The sequence below is a fragment of the Heteronotia binoei genome, chromosome 1 (genome assembly GCF_032191835.1).
Source record: "Heteronotia binoei isolate CCM8104 ecotype False Entrance Well chromosome 1, APGP_CSIRO_Hbin_v1, whole genome shotgun sequence".
In the NCBI taxonomy this organism is placed as follows: domain Eukaryota; kingdom Metazoa; phylum Chordata; class Lepidosauria; order Squamata; family Gekkonidae; genus Heteronotia; species Heteronotia binoei.
The window spans coordinates 153,110,208-153,132,387 of NC_083223.1; the positions used below are offsets into that span (position 1 = coordinate 153,110,208).

The 22,180-nt window shown below is 42.7% G+C and overlaps 2 protein-coding genes across 3 annotated transcripts in view; one reads left to right on the forward strand and one right to left on the reverse strand.

The window, feature by feature from the left end:
- The window catches only part of ARV1 (ARV1 homolog, fatty acid homeostasis modulator), a 62,894-nt gene extending 49,446 nt beyond the window's left edge, over positions 1 to 13,448 (reverse strand). The window contains exons 1-2 of one of the 2 annotated variants that reach the window (XM_060242765.1): positions 13,119 to 13,310; positions 733 to 852 (exon numbers count right to left, since the gene is read on the reverse strand). In XM_060242765.1, the coding sequence (XP_060098748.1) occupies positions 733 to 852; positions 13,119 to 13,295 (297 nt within the window). In that variant the 5' untranslated portion in view covers positions 13,296 to 13,310. Of the gene's footprint in view, positions 1 to 732; positions 853 to 13,118 lie in introns of both variants that reach the window. The other variant, XM_060242760.1, reaches the window with a different exon arrangement.
- Positions 13,449 to 13,474: 26 nt separating this feature from the next.
- Positions 13,475 to 22,180, forward strand: part of TTC13 (tetratricopeptide repeat domain 13) — a 36,330-nt gene continuing 27,624 nt past the window's right edge. Inside the window, exons 1-5 of the mRNA XM_060242748.1 lie at positions 13,475 to 13,732; positions 15,446 to 15,540; positions 16,806 to 16,881; positions 19,092 to 19,162; positions 21,558 to 21,623. Coding sequence (XP_060098731.1) covers positions 13,507 to 13,732; positions 15,446 to 15,540; positions 16,806 to 16,881; positions 19,092 to 19,162; positions 21,558 to 21,623 — 534 coding nt within the window. The 5' untranslated portion in view covers positions 13,475 to 13,506. The remainder of the gene's footprint in view (positions 13,733 to 15,445; positions 15,541 to 16,805; positions 16,882 to 19,091; positions 19,163 to 21,557; positions 21,624 to 22,180) is intronic.

Sequence of the window (22,180 nt, forward strand, 5' to 3'; positions counted from 1 at the left end):
TTTGGAGATTGTGCACATGCAATTTGTTTTTCCATTCTTGTTTGAATGTGTTTTAACTATTTATTAATCTGTGTAATATTGTGAAGCTGAACAGCTTAATTATTTGTCTGTAATCTTCCTTGAGCCCATTTGTGGGAAGGGCAGAATATAAATTTGAAAAATAAATAAATAAATAAAATGAAGCTACAACACAAGCTTCTCATGATGATTTTTCACAGAAGCAATGGTCTCCTATGAGCACACATAGGATCACCACATCTCTGTATATACACTGCAAAAGTATCCCATATAACTAGCCTCCAGACAGATGCAAACTACAGAACTACTTCTATTAATTAGCCATCAGAGTGTCATCTCAACAGTTATACATTCAGTTTATTTATTTATTTAATTCTATTTTTAGCCCGCCCTTCTCATAGAACAGGCTCAGGGAGGGATACATCATAAAAACGGTCAACTGTAAAAACAGTAAAAGAATATCTGTGTATATGTTAATATGTTTATATATGTTATGTGAGCACAAGAGTAACTTTCAAGAGACTTTCCATTCTCAAAAACATCACACACAAGAAACAACTTTCAAGAGGCCTCTAATACACTTATAGAAAGTGGGGGAGGGATCAGTTCCTGGCAATGAATCACAGACTCAATTTTTTCATTATTACTTTCACTGACTTGTAATAAGATCTTTGTTTCTTATATTAAGATGAGAAAAAAGTCCCAGGAACTTACATTTATCTTTGTATTGAACAGAATGTGCCTGTAGGCCTGTGCTTTGCATAATATAGCATTAATTAAGATTATAACAGGATCATATTCAATGTATTTGTCCACTGGTTTCTGGCAAGATTTCTGAAAATAAAAAAGCAAAAACAAGTTAAAATGCTTATTAAGATTCCTGTAAATCACACACAGCTGTCTGTATTCTGAGTAACAAAAATGTTTTGTGCTCTGTCTTCCCATTATGGTTTTCATCTGAGATCTTCACAAAAGCAAAGACAAACATGAGGAATAGCTTCAAGTTTCACCCAGCATTAAACTCAGCCATTAAATTCATATACACCACAAGGCAGAGAAAGAGAGCTATTTGCCAACTGCCAGACTCTGAGAAAATGTACTAGCAGCTCATAAAGTGTTCTTACCAAAAATGTATATTTTGGCCACGTGAAGACGTTTTGATATGATGTACAAAATAGTCATTTAGAATTAATTATAACATACATATTAAACAAAGAAGCAATGGTATGTTTTAGAAGAGGATCTGTGAGAGTTATACAAATATGGGGCCATAATTAAATCCAAGAAACTCAGCTACATTCTAGCCAGCCCATGACAGCAGTAAATTAGGAAATCGCAAAGGATTGGATCCAGCAGTAGATTTTCTTGAATGTATTTCTGTCCAGAAGTAGAATTTTGAAAAGCCTTTTGGGCTGCTATGAAGTGAGGAAGGCAAAGAAGTGCCACTCTAATGATGAGAAGCCTTTCCACTGGATCCAATACAATGTTTGGAATTATTAGCAAAGGAAAACAAGACAGGAAGTACTATACCTCCATTATATAAACCTACCATGTCCACACATTTAGAATACTGCACATAGTTCCTGATGCCTGGTCTCAGAAAGGCTTAAAAAGAGATAGAGAAAATATAGCAAAGGGGATGATTAGGGGATTGGCATATCTTCCTTACAAAGAAACATGTCAGTAAGACTTTTCAATGCAGAAAATGGACTAGTAAGGGTGGGCTTATAAAGGTACATGTAGAAACTGTAAGAAAATTTCTCAAAACAAAACTTAGTACTGTCCAGCAAAACTGATTGCCAGCAGTTATAAACAGTCAGCAGACTGCTAGAGCTGACCAAAAATTTAATTTTGGTGACCAGCAGGCAAATTTCCAGAATTCTCAATCCTGCATTTTTAAAGTCACCAATGAAATAAGGAGGTAAGGTACTTCTCTAAATATAGCAAGAATTCTTGTAAAATTCTACATACTACACACTCTAGGTTAGTAACCCCTTTTCTTTGAGAGTCAGTTTGGTGTAGTGGTTAAATGTGTAGACCCTTATCTGGGAGAACACAAAATACACAGTTGTGGTGCTTCTATATCTAGTAAAAGCAGAAAGCTACTAGCACTCATGGCCACTAGAAAACAGCCAAAATTTCAGTACCACTGTTCAGAGCCATTGGGCTCAGGACAAAGAAAAAAGTATCTTCCTTCCTAGTTAAGTTATAAACTTATTGCAATACACAGTGACAACTACTAACTTAGACAACCACAAATAAACATTCATCTCATTATTTTGAGCCATCTGTATTCACAGACAGGGCCTTGCTCATTCAACGCTGATAGCTGAAACCAGGGCTTTTTTTGTAGAAAAAGTTCAGCAGTAACTCATTTGCATATTAGGCCACACCCTGATATTAGGGCTTTCCCACAGGGCTTTTTTGTATATTGCCTATTAGGCCACAACCCCTGACGCCAAGCCAGCCGGAACTGTGTTCCTGTGCGTTTCTGGGTTTTTTTAAAAAAAAAACAAAACAAAACCCTGGCTGAAACTATTGCTGGACAAAATCAAACTCATGACTACCCTGCAGTTAACTGGAATAATACCTCTTTTTGCTCCTACATAAATATTTCATTTGCTTATGTTAGAAACAAAAAAGCTTCCAAGCCTGACAAATAAAATGAAATAAACCAGCTTCAAGGAAAACACCAACTGAATCAACAGCAATAACCATGTTCCTACAAAATGTAAGCAGATTGCCAACCATTTTTATGCATGTACCCTTATTGCAACTTTCAAAGGCAATATTGCTGAGGAAACATAATGAGGGCTATAAAGGATGACCTCCACTTTAGTTTTTATAACAGGAAAAGACGCTTTTCTGGATGAAGGATAATAAACTCTATATGAAGCACAATCTGTCATTGGAGAGAAAGGACAGCAGTTAAAACTTGTTTTATTCCTTCCCACTGCAACTGCTTCTGTCCTTTCCCAGCAACTATCCCAGCTGCTTATTATCATTCATAAAAATGTAATTTCCCTCCTGTTTTAAGAATGCTTGATATACAAATTCCACAGCAGCCCAACCAAGACCATATTGCAGCAATATGCTTGTTTTGACTAAAATATGAATGACTGTAGGCAGCTCTAGCTTTTATATGAAGGGATGCAGCTTGTGAACCAAATGAAGTTGATTAATGCTATAAATGAAACTTGAACATCCATCTGGATGTGTGGATCCAACAGCAGTTCTACTACTCCTTTCAGGGTAAGCAACCCTACTGGATCAATTCAGACAAAATCACAGTTAGTTGACTAGTATGACTGCCTGAACACAGGCCACTTCACTAACTATGGGTAGTTAGCCTTATTGAAAGTATACTGTTTGACAGAATTCCTCAAATTTGTTTATTTAGGACGTGGCACAGGACACTAGTCATATTAAAAATGTAATTTTGCAGCATAATGCTTTATTCCAGGATCAACATTTATGGACTAAAGCTCACTTCTGCAGATACATGGAGAAATCTCCCTCTATGCAGTAGCCAGCATAGTGTAAAAGCACTGGACTAGGATTCAAAAGACCAGGGTTCAAATACCCACTCTAACATGGAAGCTTCCTGGGTGACCTTTTGCCAGTCACACACTCACAGCCTAACTGACCTCACAATATTGTTGTGAGGATAAAATGAAAGAGAATGATGTAAATAGCTTTTCATCCCCACTCGGGAGAAATCTAATCAAGAAAAATAGAGACCATTCTTAGTTACACTAAGCTTTAGTATCAGTACTGAATGAGAACACAAGGTTTTGCTAAGATAAACATAGCATTTAATATTTCTCACTCATAACAGGTGTTAACTGCGCCCTGACCCAAAACAAGGTTTTGAGAACAACACACAAGGGAGATGGATAAAAACAATGAAGATAAAGTTAAATGGGAAGTGATGTGAGGAGAAGGAGCTGTCATGGCAAGTATCCAAGGTTCCATTCCCTGGTGTCTTCCAAGTATTATTAGAAAGTGAGCAGAGCAAGATGGGGCTTTACTTCAGCTAGGCTTCTGACTGGCTGCTGGACTGGCTATGCAGATCTTTAAAAATGTTGACAGCAGGGCTGGCCCTGCCACTAGGCAAACTAGGCAACTGCCTAGAGTGCCAACCTTCTGGGGGCACCAAATTGGGTGCTCCCCATGTGACTCAGTGATGTTATCAGTGCAGCAGGGGACACCAGAAGTTAGCCTTGACTAAGGGTGCCATACAGTCTATATAGTTTTCAACTGAAGCAAAAAAGTGCTAGCCTTTGAACACAATAGGACACTTAAATAAACAAATAAAGCTCCCAGACTAAGAGTGCAAGTACAACCCACATGTTACTATAACACTGTAGCTTGCATGTGGGATTCAATTCAGATGTGTGAAATCAAAGCAAAACACATGCTGCGAACCTAGCAGACACATACTGTTAGCAAAGCAACTGAGATTCAACAGCTGTTTCTCAGATAATTGTACAAATACTTTCAGAGGAGTCAAAGAAGTTCAATGTTCATTGCTAGATTGAAGTGGCTGTGTATGGAGAAGGCACAGGCATACAAAAATACACTCATCAGCTGGAGAGAGAGTCAGTAATAGGGATGGACATGAGCCTAACCATGAATCATGATCTGTGCTAAAAATGGCCTATTTGTGGTTCATTCCAAACTGGTTCATCTGATCCTGCCACACCTGAACATGAAACAAACCAGCCTTTTTTCTTGGCATGACATTTGGTTCACTTTTGCTTCATTTTTCTAGACAGCCTGATGCCAGCATGTGCACTTCTGGTCAGTTTCCAATGAAACTGACAAGACGCTACAACTCTGATCTCCATTGCCCCAAGCTTCTAGTCAGTTTCCAGTGAAACTGACTAGACATCGCAGCTCTGCTTTCCCCCTTGGACTTCTGTTCAGTTTCCTGTGAAACTGACTAGAAGCTGCTCCTGTCCCCCTGCAGCTTCTAGTCAGTTTCACAGGAAGCTGAACAGAAGTGCAGGGGCTGGGAAAACAAAGCTGCAGTGCCTAGTCAGTTTCCAAGCTTCCTGGGGGTGAAACTGACTGGAAGCTGCAGGGCAGCTTCTCTTTCTTTCCCTAGCTCCTAGGAAAGTGGTTTACTGAGGACACCTGTTCTGGTATGTGGAGCTCAGCCCTCCCAAAAAATCCAGTTTGCACCAAACTTGGAAAGCAGGTAGAGAAGAGTCTGCTGAAGAATTTTCCACAAGTTTGGCATCCCTAGCCCACTAATTCTACACTTTCCTGAATTGAACAAACCATGATTTTTTGGGGAAATCAGAAAAAAACCCGCAATATGAACCAACCACCAATTTGGGCAACCCAATGAACCATAAAACAAAATGCCATTTTCAAAATCACCATTTTCGTGTTCTGTGCCCATTCCTAGTCCATAGGCAAGTAGGATGCTCAAAAGCAGACATATTCCCTTCTCACAACTGTAATTTTAAATAACTAAAACAGGGATCTCTTCTGAGCAAGGAAGGCATTCCTTCTGTTTCTCATCTCCACTACATCCCTTTGTGTACCAGAGGGCTTGGGAGATGTACTGGGATTGTGACAACCATAAACAATGACTGTCTAGTAAGCAAAGTCAACATATGGAAATTCTGAGAAAATGTGCTGTAAAAGTCTTATCATAAACATTCACCCAAAAGGACATTTTTACAGCATCACCATCTCACTGCTTTTTGATCTTGACAATTCAGTTTCTTACCAATGTGTTTCATTCTTGCCACTTTCCATTGAACCTGCTAAAGATAAACAAGAAACACCTACAGATGGCTGTTCAGTGACCCAATGATGGCAGAATCAGGGAATGATAATGAGGACTTCTCTCATATCGCAACAAGAACACCACAGGAAACCAGTACTACACTCCTGAGACTGAACTCTGCTCCTAAACTTTGCCGGTGTTTCTAACAGACACCATTGACAGGTGACATAGCTCTGAAGAGAAGTAGTACTCTAACAACCCGGAATAATCATCCACCTACTTCCTCTGCAGACCTCAAGAGGCACTGTCACCACCACATCTGGGACTGAACCATGCTTCTGCCAACAAATTTCTGCTTAGCAGTGGATGTCTGTAGAAAACAATGCCCTTCTGATGCCAATCTGGAATGCATATGGATGGCGTGATTTAATCATTTGGGCTTTTTTATTTTAAATATATTTTACAGGTATGAAATGTAATTTAAATTTCATTTGGCCTCTTTCACTTCACAAACTATTTAACTGCTATGTTTGTGACCACTTAGGGACTGGAGTATTTTGATTTGGAGAAACTGCTGTAAGCTGGTCTAAGGCTACAGGACAGAGATGATATAACTCAAATAACAGCGTAATTATTAGGAAACCTAAGGATTCCAAAGAAGGATTGCTCAAAGATAAGTGGGACTCTACGGAGCAATTCATTAATTCACCAGACAGGTACGGCCTATCAAATTATGAAAACACAAGCTGAAGCACAACTATTACAAGTGAACACTGTTGACAGAAAGGGAGGGGGGGAGCAGAAAGATGGAGAGAATATTTGACAGCTATATCCAAAGGAAGAGCTTTCAGACAATGTAGTAAAATGAGAAGAAGCAGAAAACAACAGAAGACTGTGAATCTTTAGGCTGGAATCTGACAGAGCATAAAAGAAAACAAAAAGAAATACATTAGTAGAAATGGAGGGTTCCAGTTTCACTTAGGAAAGCAGCAGGAAATAACTTAAACACAGATCCATTTAATCTAAAAATGTATTAGCGGTTATAGGCTAATAGGATTTAGGTATAGTACAACAGTGCCCATCCTCCAAAACAAAATAAAGATAATTTGACCACCACAGAACTACAAATTTACAAGTAAATGACGCATGTGGATCTCATTTCCTCACTCCCACCTTCTCTTGTGTTCCTGTATAACCCCCCTGAAGCTCTTTCTTTCTTTCTCACCTACATGTTTTGGTCCCACCAGCATCTTTAGTTCCCGTCTTTCACACAGTCCCTCCCTTTTCCTTTCTTGGATTTGCAGAAAAATATGAATCAGCAAATTTTTCCATTCAAATTTAAATAACTAAATAATGCTAGTAATGCTAGTAAAACTTTAAAATGTTAGCAAAAGTAGGCAAATACACCATGTACAAGCCTGCACCATATACAAGCAAGGGGGTTAGGTCCATGCTTTATATCCCACACTTGGCCCATTTAACATGATTCATGTTCAGCACAACAATCTTGACAGCTATAGACAAACAGGTTACACCGTCATACATGGGATGTAAATTTTTCCATGGAACAAGATAGTATTAGAAAATGTTCTGCCCCACATCCCTGCCTATATTCTCCATTTCTGTTTTCCAGCTGGCAGACTCTGTCCATTCACTTGTGTACCTTTTCCCCCTTCCTTATCCCCTTTTTATACTTCCTCCTCCTGGGTTACCTTATATTCCTCCTATCTTTTACTTTTGGGGGACAATCTCATTCCCCCACCCCCAATCTGGTTCTTCATCCAGGCTGGGAGAAAAATACCCCAAACTGTACTTTTACTTTACTATACTTTACTTATAGCCTACTTTTCTCACTGAGACTCACGGTAGATAATTTTTTTTTATTTCACTTAACAGCAATGATCTCCAACAAATGGCAGTAGAATTATAACTGCAAAACTGAAAAACAGTGCAAACACGCAAACAACAAAAAGGCGGTATTCCACCGATCTTTCTTCCCTCTCCTTAATTTACCATCTGTGGCAGCTGTGATGTCAGGAAGTTGCTCCATGACTGGAGCGGCTCTCATGTTGCCAGGCCACGTGCAGCTCCAGGCCCAGCTGCAGCAGCATCTGAGAGCTGCTCTGGGCCTGGAGAGGTTCCTGGGCACTGCCACCCATCCTGGAGAGGTTCCTGGGTTCTAGCACTGATGTGGCTGTGGCCATGTCCATGAAGGTTCCCAGGCAGTACTGCCAATGCTGCAGGGCCTGCAGAGGATCCCAAGTTCTGACTGGGTTCTACCACCACCAGCTCGGAACAAAAGGGCAAGTGCACAGAGAATGCTTTTTTTATTGGTGGTGGTGGGGGGGTGGGGGGTAAATCCCTCAATATATTTTTAAAGATGTCAGATTTTTCTGCAAACCTGGGGTATCCCCAAAGTTTACAGAAACATCTGTTTAGAGACAGCGTGACCCTGATCTGCAATTTAGATGGGGGCCACACTTGAGAAATAGTATATAGATGTATAAGGCACATTTCAGAAATATTCAAATAATTCAAAGAAGACAGGAATACAATTGAGAACTAAATGAGGATAAATTTGGATTTATGAAATTTGCAGTACAACCCAATGCAGAGTTCTTCCAGCTTTCAACAAACTTATTTGGCCTCTTTCATGTCCCAATGCATTAATTTCAGCTGGCTTAAACTGCATAGAATTGCACTGTAAGAGGAACATAGTGACAATCCTTGCACTCTTGATAGTAATTAAGACAAGAAATTGGAAGGGACAGCTATATAACATGCACTGGCCCCAGGGCCAGTGCGTGGGAGTAGGCCATGTAGGTGGCTGCCTGGGGCACTATGTGGCCTATATGACGCAGCTAGGCGCCCCCTTCCCACCCACCAGCTGGCCCGTAACTTCTTTCATCCACCCAAGACTCAGGTGGAGAAAAGAGACGCCTTGGCCTTTCTCCCAGGCTGCCTTCCCTTACAGGGGAGGCAGCCTAAGAGCAAGGCAGAGGCCCCGAGTCGCCTCTTTCTCTCGCTCAAGACATTCTTGTGCCGTGCCGCAGGAAGGTCAAGCCGGGGGAGGGGCATTTGCACGGAGGGCTCCTCAAGAGGAGCTCACTGTGCAAACGGGACCATCCGGCCCTGCTTGGCTTTCCTACACAGTGGAAAATTCGAGTGGGGGCAGTGTTTGCAAGGAGGGCTCCTTAAAAGGAGCCCTCAGTGCAAATGGAACCCAATGTGGGCCGGTGCTGGGGGCCCTTCCCCACTGTAGAGTGAGGGCAGGGCCTTGGCTGGGGCAGCAAAAACCCCAGGGTCAGCCCTGACTGGCCCAGAAAAATCATTTGAATGTCTGTGTTGGAATAAAGCATTCACTATGTTTCAGAGGACCAGAATATAGTGTGTTTGTTTAAAACATTTCCGTTCTGCTATTTCTGATGGTCACAGCTATGATAACAGAAGAATAATGTCAATAGGGCATGTATGAGGGAATCCCTATAAGCTGTAACAGAACATGTCCTCCACCTTCAAGGCAATCTGTTCACCAGGCCATGACAGGAAATGGGAAGACCGTCCAATGCAAACACATTACATCTCTAGCTAGTACTCATCTCTCTGGTTAGCCTTTAACAATAAGAACTAGAAATCATCAGGATCATAGGTGAATGCTAGTTCCAGCAACTAGAAGAATCAGTGTAGTATCGTGGCCAGGGTAATACTATATCACCTCCAATTCTAGTGCCCATGGGTGCTATGGCACTTCCTAACACCTTTTCTGGCACACATCAAGTATTTTTAGATGGTGGGTAGAGCCACATGGTGTACTTGCTTAGTGTTGGAGGATTTCTATTGTACCCCCAACAATATAAAACACCGAAATTTAAACCTGCAGAAACTAAAACAACCTGCAGTTATCAGAAGGCTAATACATAGTCGCTAATAAGTTTTAAGACCTCATAGATAAACTTTATCTGACTCCAGGCTTCTCAAAGCAAAAACAGTTTATTAGACCATAAAGAATATGGTTAGGATCATAAGGAGGGCCAACTCAAAATAAATTCCGCCACACTTAGAAATGTTTCTGATTGGCTGTGTAGATTTTTAAAAACACTGCTATAGGAGCAGCTACTGCCACAGCACAAGGACCATCACTGTACAATTGAAAGTAATCTGTGGCAGCCATTCTCTGGCTGGATCCACTATATGGCTGCACTCACACTGCTGTACCTGAAGTCCAAAAATGCCCACAGGCTGCAAAGGATTGGGGACCCGTATAGTAGACACAAGGGCCGTTTTCGCACTAGCGTTTGCTCCAGCGTAGCGCCCCATTTACCTCCGGATCTTCTCTTGGATTTCGCACATCTTGCTCCGGCGCTGCGGTTTGCTCTGGCGCTTCAGGGATTTTACGCCGGAGTATGTTTTTCAGCATTCTGCCGGAGTTTCCGAAAACCTCCGGATCCACTCCGGATCCACTCAGCGGAGTTTGCTGTGGGAAATCCATCCACGCCGGATCGACGCTTTGTGGGCGGCACCCTCTCCCTTTCCGTCCTCCCACCCCATCCACCCCCTTGGCCAATCATCAGCCTTTCGCGGCGCTTCCCCGAAGTGCCGGTGCGGCCATTTTTTTTTTTTTAAACTTCACAGTTTTGCGTAATAGCGATATTTCGAAATTAACAAAGGGAAAAAAACCCCTCCTGGAATAGTTGCGTTATTTCGCTGTTGCGTTATCCCCCGCCTCTTCTCCCTTTAGGGGCCCCGGTGGGGGGACCGCGGCAGCCCCCCCAGCAGGCCTTTTCCAGCCAGTTCGTTTCGGGTCTAGTTTGGGGAGGGCGAGCAGGAAGGAGGAGGTTTCATCGGGCCGGAGGAGGGGCCCCGGCAGCTTCGACTCTCCCCAGCTCAAACACCCCCACTTCACTTCCATTTGCGCCCCGCTTGACCCCGCCGGCTTCCCGCTGCCGCCGCCTTGGCAAAGGGAGCCCAGCCGCCCAGAGACATTTGGCGGCGGCGGCGCTTCTCCATTGTTGGGGGGGGGGGAATCTAGTGCCGGTGCGGGCCAAAGCGTTCATGTGTGTGTGTTAAAAACGGAATGCCTCCCTCAGCTGTGCCACCAGGATTTCTGGACCTGCACAAAATCGCCATGTATAAAATGGGAAGTTGGAGTCCTGCATTCTTCTCCCTGGCTACATTCTGCTCGGTTAGAAAATAGACGGAGCTCGCTCTTCATACCCGCCACAGAAGGGGAAGGAGAGAATGGGGCGGGGGGGGGGGAGCTCTGGCAGCAGGAATCAGTCAGGTCCCCCGTTGCAAGAGCCAGCCGGAGAGGGGAAAGAGAGCGGAGGAAATCCCAGCTTCGCCACCCGGGAGGGAGCGAAGGGAAGAAGCTGCCACACACACACACACACACACACAAACCCCTCGATTTCTCTCTCTTCGTTATTGCGATATTTCGCAACTTCAGAATTTGGGGGGGGGGGGAATATAGCGCTAGGAATGCTTCTGTTAATACATAAAGGACTGTGGAGGATTCTACAGCTGCAGCCAATCCATGAGCAGCAGCAGCACACGTGATGCGGTTTGTCCACGAAATGAAGGGGAGGGAGCAGCTCGATGTTACGTTAGTACGTTAGTACGTTAGTACGTCATTACGCAACCAGACTTGCGCTTAAAAAAAAAAATGATTGACAGGGCATCGAACTCAAGTCGATGCCAGTGGGAAAACGATTTGAGCCGGGGCTTCAGGGAAGGCGACTCCGCAAAGAGTCACTAGTGGGAAAACGAAAAAAATGATCCGGAGATAATTGCGCCGGGGAATAAGGGGAGCAAACGCTAAGTGGGAAAACGGCCAAGGAGATCCTGGTCCAACTCCTCACTCACTTTGCAACTCACTGTGACCTTGAATCAATCATATTTACAGCCTAACCTACCTCACAAAGTTGTCAGGACAAACTGGAAGAAGAAAGAACCATATACACCACTCTGAGCTCCTTAAAGAGAGCTGCATAAAAGTGTGTTCAGGTAATTTAAAAAACCCTCAGGCAGTCTACTACAAGAAGCAAATCCCACAGCTTGCAGAGCCTATTAGACCACTGATGGCCAAACTTGTTTAATGTAAGAGCCACAAAGAATAAACTTCAGATGTTTGAGAGCCACAAGTCATGAACAAATACTACCACACACTTTTTATTAAAATCCTCAATACTGGACTCGGTGGCACAGCCATTTTATGTGCTCACTTTCCTCCCTCGGCTCTTGCACTCTCTTTCCCCACTCTAGGTGTCTGGGTGATCTCTGTGGTGGAGGAGAAGAGCCTGCAATTCTGCCTATTTCCCCCTCTTCCCCTGCTTCACATCTGGTGGAAATAGTTGCCTACATATGGGTCAGCACTCAGAGGCTGACTGAGGTCCTGCTGTTATGCACACTTACTCAAGAGTAAGCATCAACCTCCGAGAGCCACACAATATGTGTGAAAGAGCCACATCTGGCTCCCGAGCCACAGTTTGGCCACCCCTGCATTAGACAAACTTGAAGTCACTTTGTTTTGATGGCAGTATACAGTATCACAACTCTGACTCAAATGGGCTTTCTCAGATTTCAATATCATCAGTTTGTTTCTGGGAACAGTGTCAGCTGTAAATATGCCGTGAACCATCTTGTTTTATTTAGTTGAGTTCTAGGCTGACTTTTCCTCCAAAAATTCTCAAGACAACTTAAACCCAGAATCCACAGCCATCTGAAAACTGACCTCCAGAATTAAAAAAAAACTAAGGCTTTAAAACGTGTAATTATGGTGCTCAAGATACCTAAGGAGGGAGTTCCACAAGGATTTCTCCCAAAACTTTTATCTTTCTGCTCTGGAATTCAAATGGCAATGTGGTCTAGTGATCAGTGCTGGAGTGCAAGACTCTGGTTCAAACCCCCACACGGCCACGCAAATCCAAGTTACCTTAGGCCAGTCTCAGTCTCTGCCCCCCCCCCCCCACGAGGTTGTTATGGGGGGGAATAAAGGGGAAGAACTATGCTGTAAGGCTCTGGTTCCCCATTGGCAAGAAAAGAGGGTATAAACAGCCAATTTAAAATGCCAATATATAGGTAACAGCAGGGGAAGGAGTTGAAGGTATCCTGTTTCCGTATCTTTGTTCTTTCGATCTTTATTCTGCAGATTGGGGGTGATATTTACAACCATTCGGAGGATGGTGGAAGACAGGAGGGCCTGGCGTGACTTTGTCCATGAGCTCGCAAAGAGTCGGACTCGACTGTGTGACTGAACAACAACAAGGTCATTACAAGTTGTCTTACATTCTTGTACCTCCACAATTCCCTTTCTAATTATTGTTTCTCCTCGACCAGTCTTTGCTCTCCCGTCACTTACACAGATAGAGATGCGCAGCACGCCACGCTGATAGTCTCTATACAGTTCCGTAGCTTTTCCATTGCACTCGATGCACCTGTAGGCGCCAAGCGCCTCCATCTTCTTCCTTAGAACAGAGCCCCGCAGTCCCGTTACCACAGAAACATTACAGGTCCTTTTTTTGCTGTTTCGCCTCATTCACTTCCGGTTTCTACTAAAAGAGGCGGACAGAAGCCGCAAGGCAGTTTGGGGCTTGTGGTTTAGCAGCCACAAACAGTAGCAATAAAAAAAAAAGTTGGCACTACAGCTCCCAGAACGCGTGTCTGTTTCTCCACGCCCCGCCCTAAGTGTTACAAAGAAGGGGAGGTACGTAGAGGAGGTAATTGCTTTACGCAGGCGCGCTAGGAAAATGGCAGTTGCCGCCGCCTCTTGGTGTTCTTGGCCAAGTCTCGCCGTGCTGCTGTTGGGGTCGGTAATTCAGCCGGCGCTTGCCCTGACTGAGCCGTACCCAACGCTGTCCTTGCTCTGGCAGGAGGAGCTCTACCTCCCTCAGGGTCAGGGGATTAGAGGCTGTCCAGAGGTCTTGGTGGCTGACTGGGGTGGGGAACAGTATGCGGCAGCTGCCGGCGACTGTGGTGAGTGACGGAAGGGGGAAGATTGAAACAAAGGAAGCTTCCTCCTTATTGTCCTGGCTAGGGGGCAGTGCAACACACCCAATGGAATAGCTTTCCTGGGGTGCTACTGTAGGGTTGCACGCTGGAATGCACCTGCATGGGATAAGGAAAAAGCCCCAGTCCCGTCCCAACATGCAGGACCGTGTCAGGGGAAAAGCTGGGCTGAACTATTTTCCTTGATATGCTCGGTTTCTACATGCAGATCGCTTTAAATACTGACCGACGTTTGGACGTGGAATAGCGCCCCCTCCTGCACCCTCGTTCCAGGAAAATGCCAAATGACCAACTGACCCTGACTGCTTGTGGCTGAAGGACGCTGAGTAGGGCTTGTGCCGTCCTTACGCTGTTTTCTGACTTTGAGAGATTCCTGTTGAGTTTTATGTTCGGTTTACACAGCATTAAGAGATTAAATGTTTCCTGGGTTATACCACATAAGGTTTCTCTGTGGGAGCACTGTGCTCTCCCTCTCTCTTCTTCCTGCACATAGTAGTTCTTGCTGCACTGGCCGAATCTCTTGCTTTGCTGGTTCTCAGGAGAATCTACTGGCTGGGAAAGGAATGATTGTTTTCATCAAATTGCAGTTGCTAAACCCCACACCCTCATATCTGAGGTCATCAGTAAGAAATGCTGCCTGGAGAGTATTTCCAAATGGTGACTCAAGGGATAGTAAATTCAGGGAAGATAAAGACTTACTGTTTAAGCTTAAAAGATCACTACTGCAGCCTAACAACTGCAAATAAAGCTACCCTCAGTTTCATCATTAAAATGTCTTTAAACAAACACTTTACACATTTTAAAACTCATAATTTTGTGTGTTTTAGTAGTTGTGTATAAAATTAAAAGAGCCCTGTGGTGCAGAGTGTTAAAGCTGCAGTACTAAGCTCTGCTCATGACCTGAGTTCGATCCCTGGCGGAAGCTGGGTTTTCAGGTAGTCGGCTCGAGGTTGACTCAGCTTTCCATCCTTCTGAGGTTGGTAAAATGAGTACCCAGCTAGCTGGGGGGAAAGTGTAGATGACTGGGGAAGGCAATGGCAAACCACCCTGTAAAAGTCTACTGTGAAAACGTTGTGAAAGCAACATCACCCCAGAGTCGGAAACGACTGGTGCTTGCACAAGGGACCTTTCTTTTTCCCATAAAATTAAAACATCCAGGTTTTTCAGACACTTCAGGGCTATCGCAACTTAATGTTACTCTGCCCCATTTTGGATGCCAACTGCCTTTGTTCTGATTGTCTATGGAGATTTAAACTCAAACAGCCAGCCAGTGATACTGAATCTATTTTGTACCTGCCCACTTAAAAGTAATGTTGCTGTCAGTTGTGGGGGTGGGGTGGGGTGGGGGACTGTATTGAGCCTTTAAAAGAACAGGTGCCTACAAATATGATATATAGCAGGCTGTTTGCTAGGTGCTAACTACAAATCACAAAAGCATTGCAATCTTTTCCCAGAAGGCTTATAGACTATCAAAAATGAACCTCTTGAGTGCTAGTTTCCATTTAGAGGTAGTCCATTGTTGTAAGTTTAAGGAGACAGTGTTTGAACAATTAGTCTAGAAATATTATTTCCATGTCATACATTATATAATTTATACTGTCTTCTACATTTTAAATTCTGCTGAAGTGTAATTGTTTTAAGATTGAACATATTGATTAATAATGAAATCTTCCATTTTAGACTCTTCTTTTTTGAACTTCCATGACTCAGATTGTGAGCTACAGGGATTTCCTGCTTGTGAATCCCTGCTTTCACTCAACACTGAAAAACTCTTGGTAAGTTTATCTAAAACATCGTGACCAAGTCTTTAAACTGTCCTTGCTGAGTGGGTTCAGAGAACTGATCTAACCTTGATAGAGGGCTTATTAATATTTTATTTAACTTTCACAATATATCCCATCCTTTTATAATTTAAACTTTTGAATCTGAAATGTTTGCATATACCTATTGCATATTACCTAATGTCTGTATGAGGTCCAGCCTGAGTAAGTTCAATAAGCTGTTGAACTTTATGGACTGTTTTATTGAAAATAAACAGGAATTGGAATCAGTTTTGGTTCTGGTGGGAGCAGAGACACAAGGACGTCCTGGTTTCAAGGTGCAAGTCACTAGTGAATGCTAGTGAATCAATATAGTAGGAGTTTTTACCATATTACTTAGGATATTCATTTTGCTTGATGATGACATTTGCTTGTGTTTCATGCCCAAATATTGATACAAATATAAAAAAGAAGTTGTGTCTTTTATTTGATTGCAGTTCTTTAAAGACTGCATACATTGAATTAGAAAAAAAAATTAGAACTATTAACGCTTTTAAACTGTATCAAGTGAGTCAGCATGCTGTAGTGTCAGACTAGGACTGTGGAAACCTGGTTTAAATCCCTGTTCTGCTGTGATGTTTGCTGGCTGCCCATAGGCCAGTTGCTATCTCTCAACCTAACCTACCTCACAGGACTGTTCTGAGAATAAAAGGGAGAATGTATGCCATCCTGAGCCAAAGGGTAGGATAAAAATATATACTGTAATAATACTTATGATTGCCCTGTTGTTGTTTTTTAAAGCAACATGCAACCTTAGTTACTTTTAATCCAAATGCTTTTACTGGTACAAAATGTTTGATAGGATTTTGAACATTGTCACTGCAATCCTAGGGAGGGTTAGTTGTTTCAAAGCCCATTTGACTTCAGTGGACTTAGAGGGGTGTAACTCTGCTTAGGAACTACTGCAAATCTCAGCGGTTTGGGTCTTAGGAGTCTGTCTCATTAAGCAGAGGTCTATTCATCTGGTAGAATGATTCTTTCTCTGGTACAAGTGAAAAAGGCATGTTCTGCCAGAAGAAAACAAGTATTCATGGAATGTATTCAGTAGAATTATGCTGCGACACTAAACAGAATTGACACCCTTCTAAATCTGTTGATGTCAATGGGCTTAAAAGGGTGTAACTTTGTCTCTCTTGCTGAAATAAAATTTGGCTAGATCATGTGCCTATTGTTATTTTGGTGTTATGAGATTAACTTTTTAAACTTTTTACATTTTACAGAGTCAAGCAAAATTGCTCACTGAACAAAAAAGAGTTCCCTTTGCCACCAGTGATGACAGTATAAATGAAGAGTTAGGTAAGATGCACTGCATGTGATCTGTGCCTTTAAGTAGATTACAGTGCCTGAGGAACACTGCAGGTTCTTCTGAAATAGGTGTGTTAAGACTTATTAATAAGTCACTTTTAATTACTGCAACAGCTGCCTGCAGGTGAGAGTTAGATTGAGAAATTTTGACATTTACAAATTATTCCGTTTTTTTTTTGTTTCTGGGCTTTTAATTGGAGCTCTCCACCTGTATTATATATATACTGTCACACCTTAATTCAGAAATCTGTTGGGGGGGATTGCCATGTGCCACTTTGGATGTTTTAACAAAAATAGACACATTTAGCCACTTGATGAACAATAAACCAAAACCTGCATCCATATTTCAGTTCTCTCTCTACCCCCACCTCCCATGTTCATTACAGCTCATTTAAGGGGGCACTCCTGATTCAGTACATTGGTATTTCCACATTATCACCCAGAGCAGTTTACTTTTCACAAACACTAGATTACAGCAAATGTACTGGTTTCAGCAATACATTTTTAAAACTTGTATTTAAGATGGATGTAAATAGATTGTAGGAGTGGTTATTTTTGTTCATGACTAAAAATTGCTTCTAGAATTTTGCAGGATAAATGCATCATCTCTAGAACTATGCCAGGGTGTTTTTTTTTCCTGTATGTCTCTCACATACTCTTAAGGCATGGGTTTGTGTTGAGACTCTGTCACAGATTAGGGTAATTTACCTTGAGGAAGCTGGAATAGGCCTGCTATTAGATCCAATCAAAGAATCAATTACCAATGCATTTCATTATTAGATACTGGAAGAACAGGTTGTGGCTACAGTGCCAAAATTTATTACACCCATGATCTTTTGCAACTGAGCAATATGTGACGAGTTTAAAGGAGGAAATAGCAAATAGAACAGAAATATTATAAATAGATAAATAAATGCGTTGTAACATTGGTTTTTATAGGTCACAACCCTCTAGATAGGTATCTTGTCTTGTGAATAGAAAATGAAATGTGTGCTGTGGAATGGTAGTCAGTACTGGACTAGAAGCTGGGAGACCCAGAATCAAATCTCCATTCTGTGCGTAAGCTCTATGGGTGATGTTAGGCCAGTCATTCTCTCTCCGCTTCATCTGTCTCAGAGCAGTATTGTGAGGATAAAATGGGGTGTGAAAAACCATGAATGCTGCTCCAAGTTATTTTGAGTCAGATGGGGTAAAATATACTAGATAGATACTAAATCTGTAGGCCAGTGCACATTAAAAATTATCTTTTAAAATGTACATTGATGCAGACCACTCTGTACATTGATGCAGACCACTCTGGAGCAGGTAATTACATATGCTAAATATTGATGTGCTATTTGTTGATTATTATTCAGTGCTAGGGATGAGCGTGGAATGGGAAAATGGTGGTTCATTTTGTTTCATGGTTCGTGGCTGGCCCAAATCGATGGTTCAGTTCATTTTTTTAAAATTTCCTGAACAGTTTGTGAGTTGTTCTATTTGAGAAGGTAGAACAGCCCCCAAGTGGACTAAGAACACCAAACTTGTGGCAAACTCTTCAGCAGACTCTCTTCTACCTGCTTGCCAGTTTTGGTGCAAATTGGATTTTGGGGGGCTGAGCTACAGCCCCCCAAAGCAGGTGTACCAGTGAACTTCTCTCCTAGGAACTGGGGAAAGAAAGGGAAGCTGCAGGGTTTCCGATTGGTTTCACCCCCCAGAAAGCTTGGAAATTGACTAGCTGCTGCAGCTCTGCTCTCCTGGACCCTGCACTTCTCATCAGTTTCACTGAAAACTGATGAGAAGCCGAGGGGCCTGGGAGAGTGGAGCTGCAACATCTAGTCAGTTTCACTGGAATCTGACCAGAAATCCACATGCTGGCACCAGGCTTCCTGGGAAAATGAAGCAAACATGAATCAAATAGCATGCCAAGAAAAAAAGCCAGTTTGTGTTCAGATGCCACAGGTTAGCCAAACTAGTTTGAAATGAAGCACAAATCAGCCATTTTCAGCACAAATCATGATTTGTGGTTCAGTTCATGCCCATCCCTATTCAGTACTACTGTGTGACAGGCTAGAAGAGTTAGACCTCTGGAAACCAGACTTTAAAAATTTGCTGCTTTCAGTTCTTCAAAGCGGTTCAGCAACTTGTCATATGTATGGCAAATGTGGAATTAATGGAAGCTTGAATTTCAGCTTTATTAATTCGTAGTGTTGTTTTGGCAGCGATCGCTTATGTATTGATTGGTAATGGCCTCTATGATGAAGCTATACGTCATTTCTCAACAATGCTTCAGGTAAATTTGCACTTCTTTTTATATAAACTTCCATATCAGAATTTCACAATGCACAATACTTTTCTTCCTGGGGAACAGAAACAGAATGGGAAAGCTGCTTCACATTCATTCATGATACAAAACAAAGGGTATGGCTGGTACACAGATTTCATGTGTATGAAAGAGAGGCAGGAGTCTATGGCAGATGTCACTGAAAGTATTTCTGTGTCCTGAGCATAGGAGGTTATGTGGCAGGAGGAGAGAGGCTCACATGTAGTTAGAGTCCCTGAAATCAGGGGTGGGGAGAAAGCAGGTCATGGAACTGTCTGCTCAGACTTATGGCCAGGCTGCTGGTGGAGGGTGGGGTTGAGAAACAGTATGTGCAACATCATATCTGGGTTGATCATGTAAGGGACTAAGAGATACCTAAGCTTGAAATTTTTCCTTATAGCTGAACACTGGCTACTCCTAATCCTGCATGGTAGAGACTGCTGTGTGTTAATGATTAAGTATTAATGCATTAGAATATATTTTTGCATATGTGAATATCCTAGAGGAAATGTGCAGACACAGCATAATAAACTCATCTGAAACTGGCAATAACTTTCATGATAGTAAATATGAAGGCATAGCTCCAGTGATGCACAAAGCTGCTTATGGAACAATCCTGCCTCTGCCGACCCCCTGAAACTTCTGAAAAGCTGATGCTGGAGGTGCAGGATCCATATGTACAACCAGTTATGAAGTCGGCGCTGCTGATTCTTCTCAATTTGTCAGCAGTGTTTGACATGGTCGATTATGATATTTTGACCCACCGCCTCACCATCGCCAGAGTACAGAGGACAGCCTTACAATGCTTTTCCTCCTTTCTCCGGGGATGGGGACAAAGGGTGATGCTTGGCAAGCAGACTTCCTTGCGACACCCACTTATTTGTGGAATACCACAGGGAGCTGTCCTCTCACCAATATTATTTAATATCTATATGCGTCCCCTTGCCCAGATTGCATGTGGTTTTGGGCTGGGTTGTCACCAGTATGCTGATGACACCCAGCTCTACCTGTTGATGGGTGGTAGACTGTTCTCCACCCCATATCATCTGTCCGAGGCATTAGGAGCCGTGGCCGGATGGTTACAGCAAAGCCAACTGAAGTTAAATCCAGCTAAGACGAAGGTCCTGAGTCGAGGGGTGGGTTCGTGCATCCAGCTCCCAGCCTTGGACGGTGCTGTTTTGGTGCCGGCCCAACAGGTGAAGAGCTTGGAAGTGATTCTGGATGCCTCCCTAGAAAGGAGGCCCAGGTCACAATGGTTGCCAGGTCTGCCTTTTTCTATCTATGGCAGATCAGACAACTAGCACCATATCTATCCCTCAAGACTTAGCTACAGCAATCCATGCAATGGTCACTTCCAGGCTGGACTACTATAACTCCAGGCTGGACTACTGTATGCTGGCTTGCCCTTGAGGCTGATCCAGAAACTGCAGTCAGTGTAGAGTGCAGCAGCTTGCCTGCTGACTGCATCACCTGTACGGTGAGCATACGGCCAATGCTCCGCAGCCTGCACTGGCTGCCTATAGAGTACCAGGTCCGTTTCAAGGTTTTAGTTTTGAGGTTTAAAGCCTTGCGCGGCCTGGGACCAACGTACCTGCAGGATCGTCTCTTCCCATATATGCCCCAGAGGTCACTTCATTCGGCCTCCCAAGATCTTTTGACTGGCCCCAGCCCAAGAGATGCCCATCTTGCCTCTACCAGGGCCAGGGCTTTTTTGGTCCTGGCCCCGATCTGGTGGAATCAGCTCCTTATGGAGAGCTGGGCCCTACCTGGCTTGTTAGCCTTTTGTGGGGCCTGTAAAATGGAGCTGTTCTGCCAGGCTTTTGGATGAGGCAGCGGGCGTCCACTTGTTCGATCAGTTGGCCTCCCCTGCTGTACCGTCATCAGTGCTGAAAAAAAAATATGTTATTAATATAGCATTGCTGTTTCATCATTATTCAGACTGTTTGTTACTGACGGGGGCCAGTGGGTTATGTAACATCATAATATATGGTATGTAAAGTGCTGGTTAGATTCTGAGCTTAATGCTGTAACTGATTTTATTATGATTTTAGCTGTTTTGATTGTTTTTTATTATTGTATATTTGATGTACTCTGCTCTGAGCTCCCATGGGCGGAATATAAATATAATAATAATAAATTCAGGGGGCTGCAGAAAGATAGAGACATTTTCAACCATTTCTCCCATCTTGTTGCTCCCACACCAAATCCCCCCAAATTCATTTTAAATGTGTGTGAAAGCTGAAAATAAATATCTTCCTCCCTGGATCTTGGCTTGTATTGGGAATGAAGGCATTCTGGAATGTAGCACTCACTGTTAATGGCCTGTTTACACTGGAACCTTCTAATTGTATTGTGCTCTGAACAGGAACAGCCGGAGCTCATTAGTGCAATTTATGGAAGGGGGATAGCGTACAGAAAGAAAGGATTGCATGTGAGTATATTTTTTAAACAGTATGCCACAATAATTATATTGATAGGTTGAGCTGCTGTTTACAGAGTACACCTTGGCTGTACTATATATTGATGCAGTAATGAAACTACATATTAACATAATGCATGGATTAGCAGAATAAATATGTAGCAAGAACTGGAACATTTAGCTTTTTGTTCTATTGCATTACATAAATGGCAGAGACTGATGTTGAACTCCAAATAGGTAGTTCAGTGTAGATGTGAAATAATTGTTTGGAACTCTAAACTGACAACTGCACTGTGTATCTTTTCGCAAAGATTTAAGCATTCAAGAAAGAAGGATTCTCTTAGTGAAGGAGTAGGGCTACTTACATAATTCCACCTCTCAGCAACTATGTTGCTTTGGTCAATGTTACATCAAATTTCCTGAATTATAGCTGTAAATATTAAATAAAATGTTTTATTCTAAAACCATACATTAGTAAAAATGAACATGCTGATTAATCCATGCTGACTTTTGGAGCAGGTGATTTTTAACACTTGAAGTCTTGCGGATTAAAAGGTATTCCCTACTGG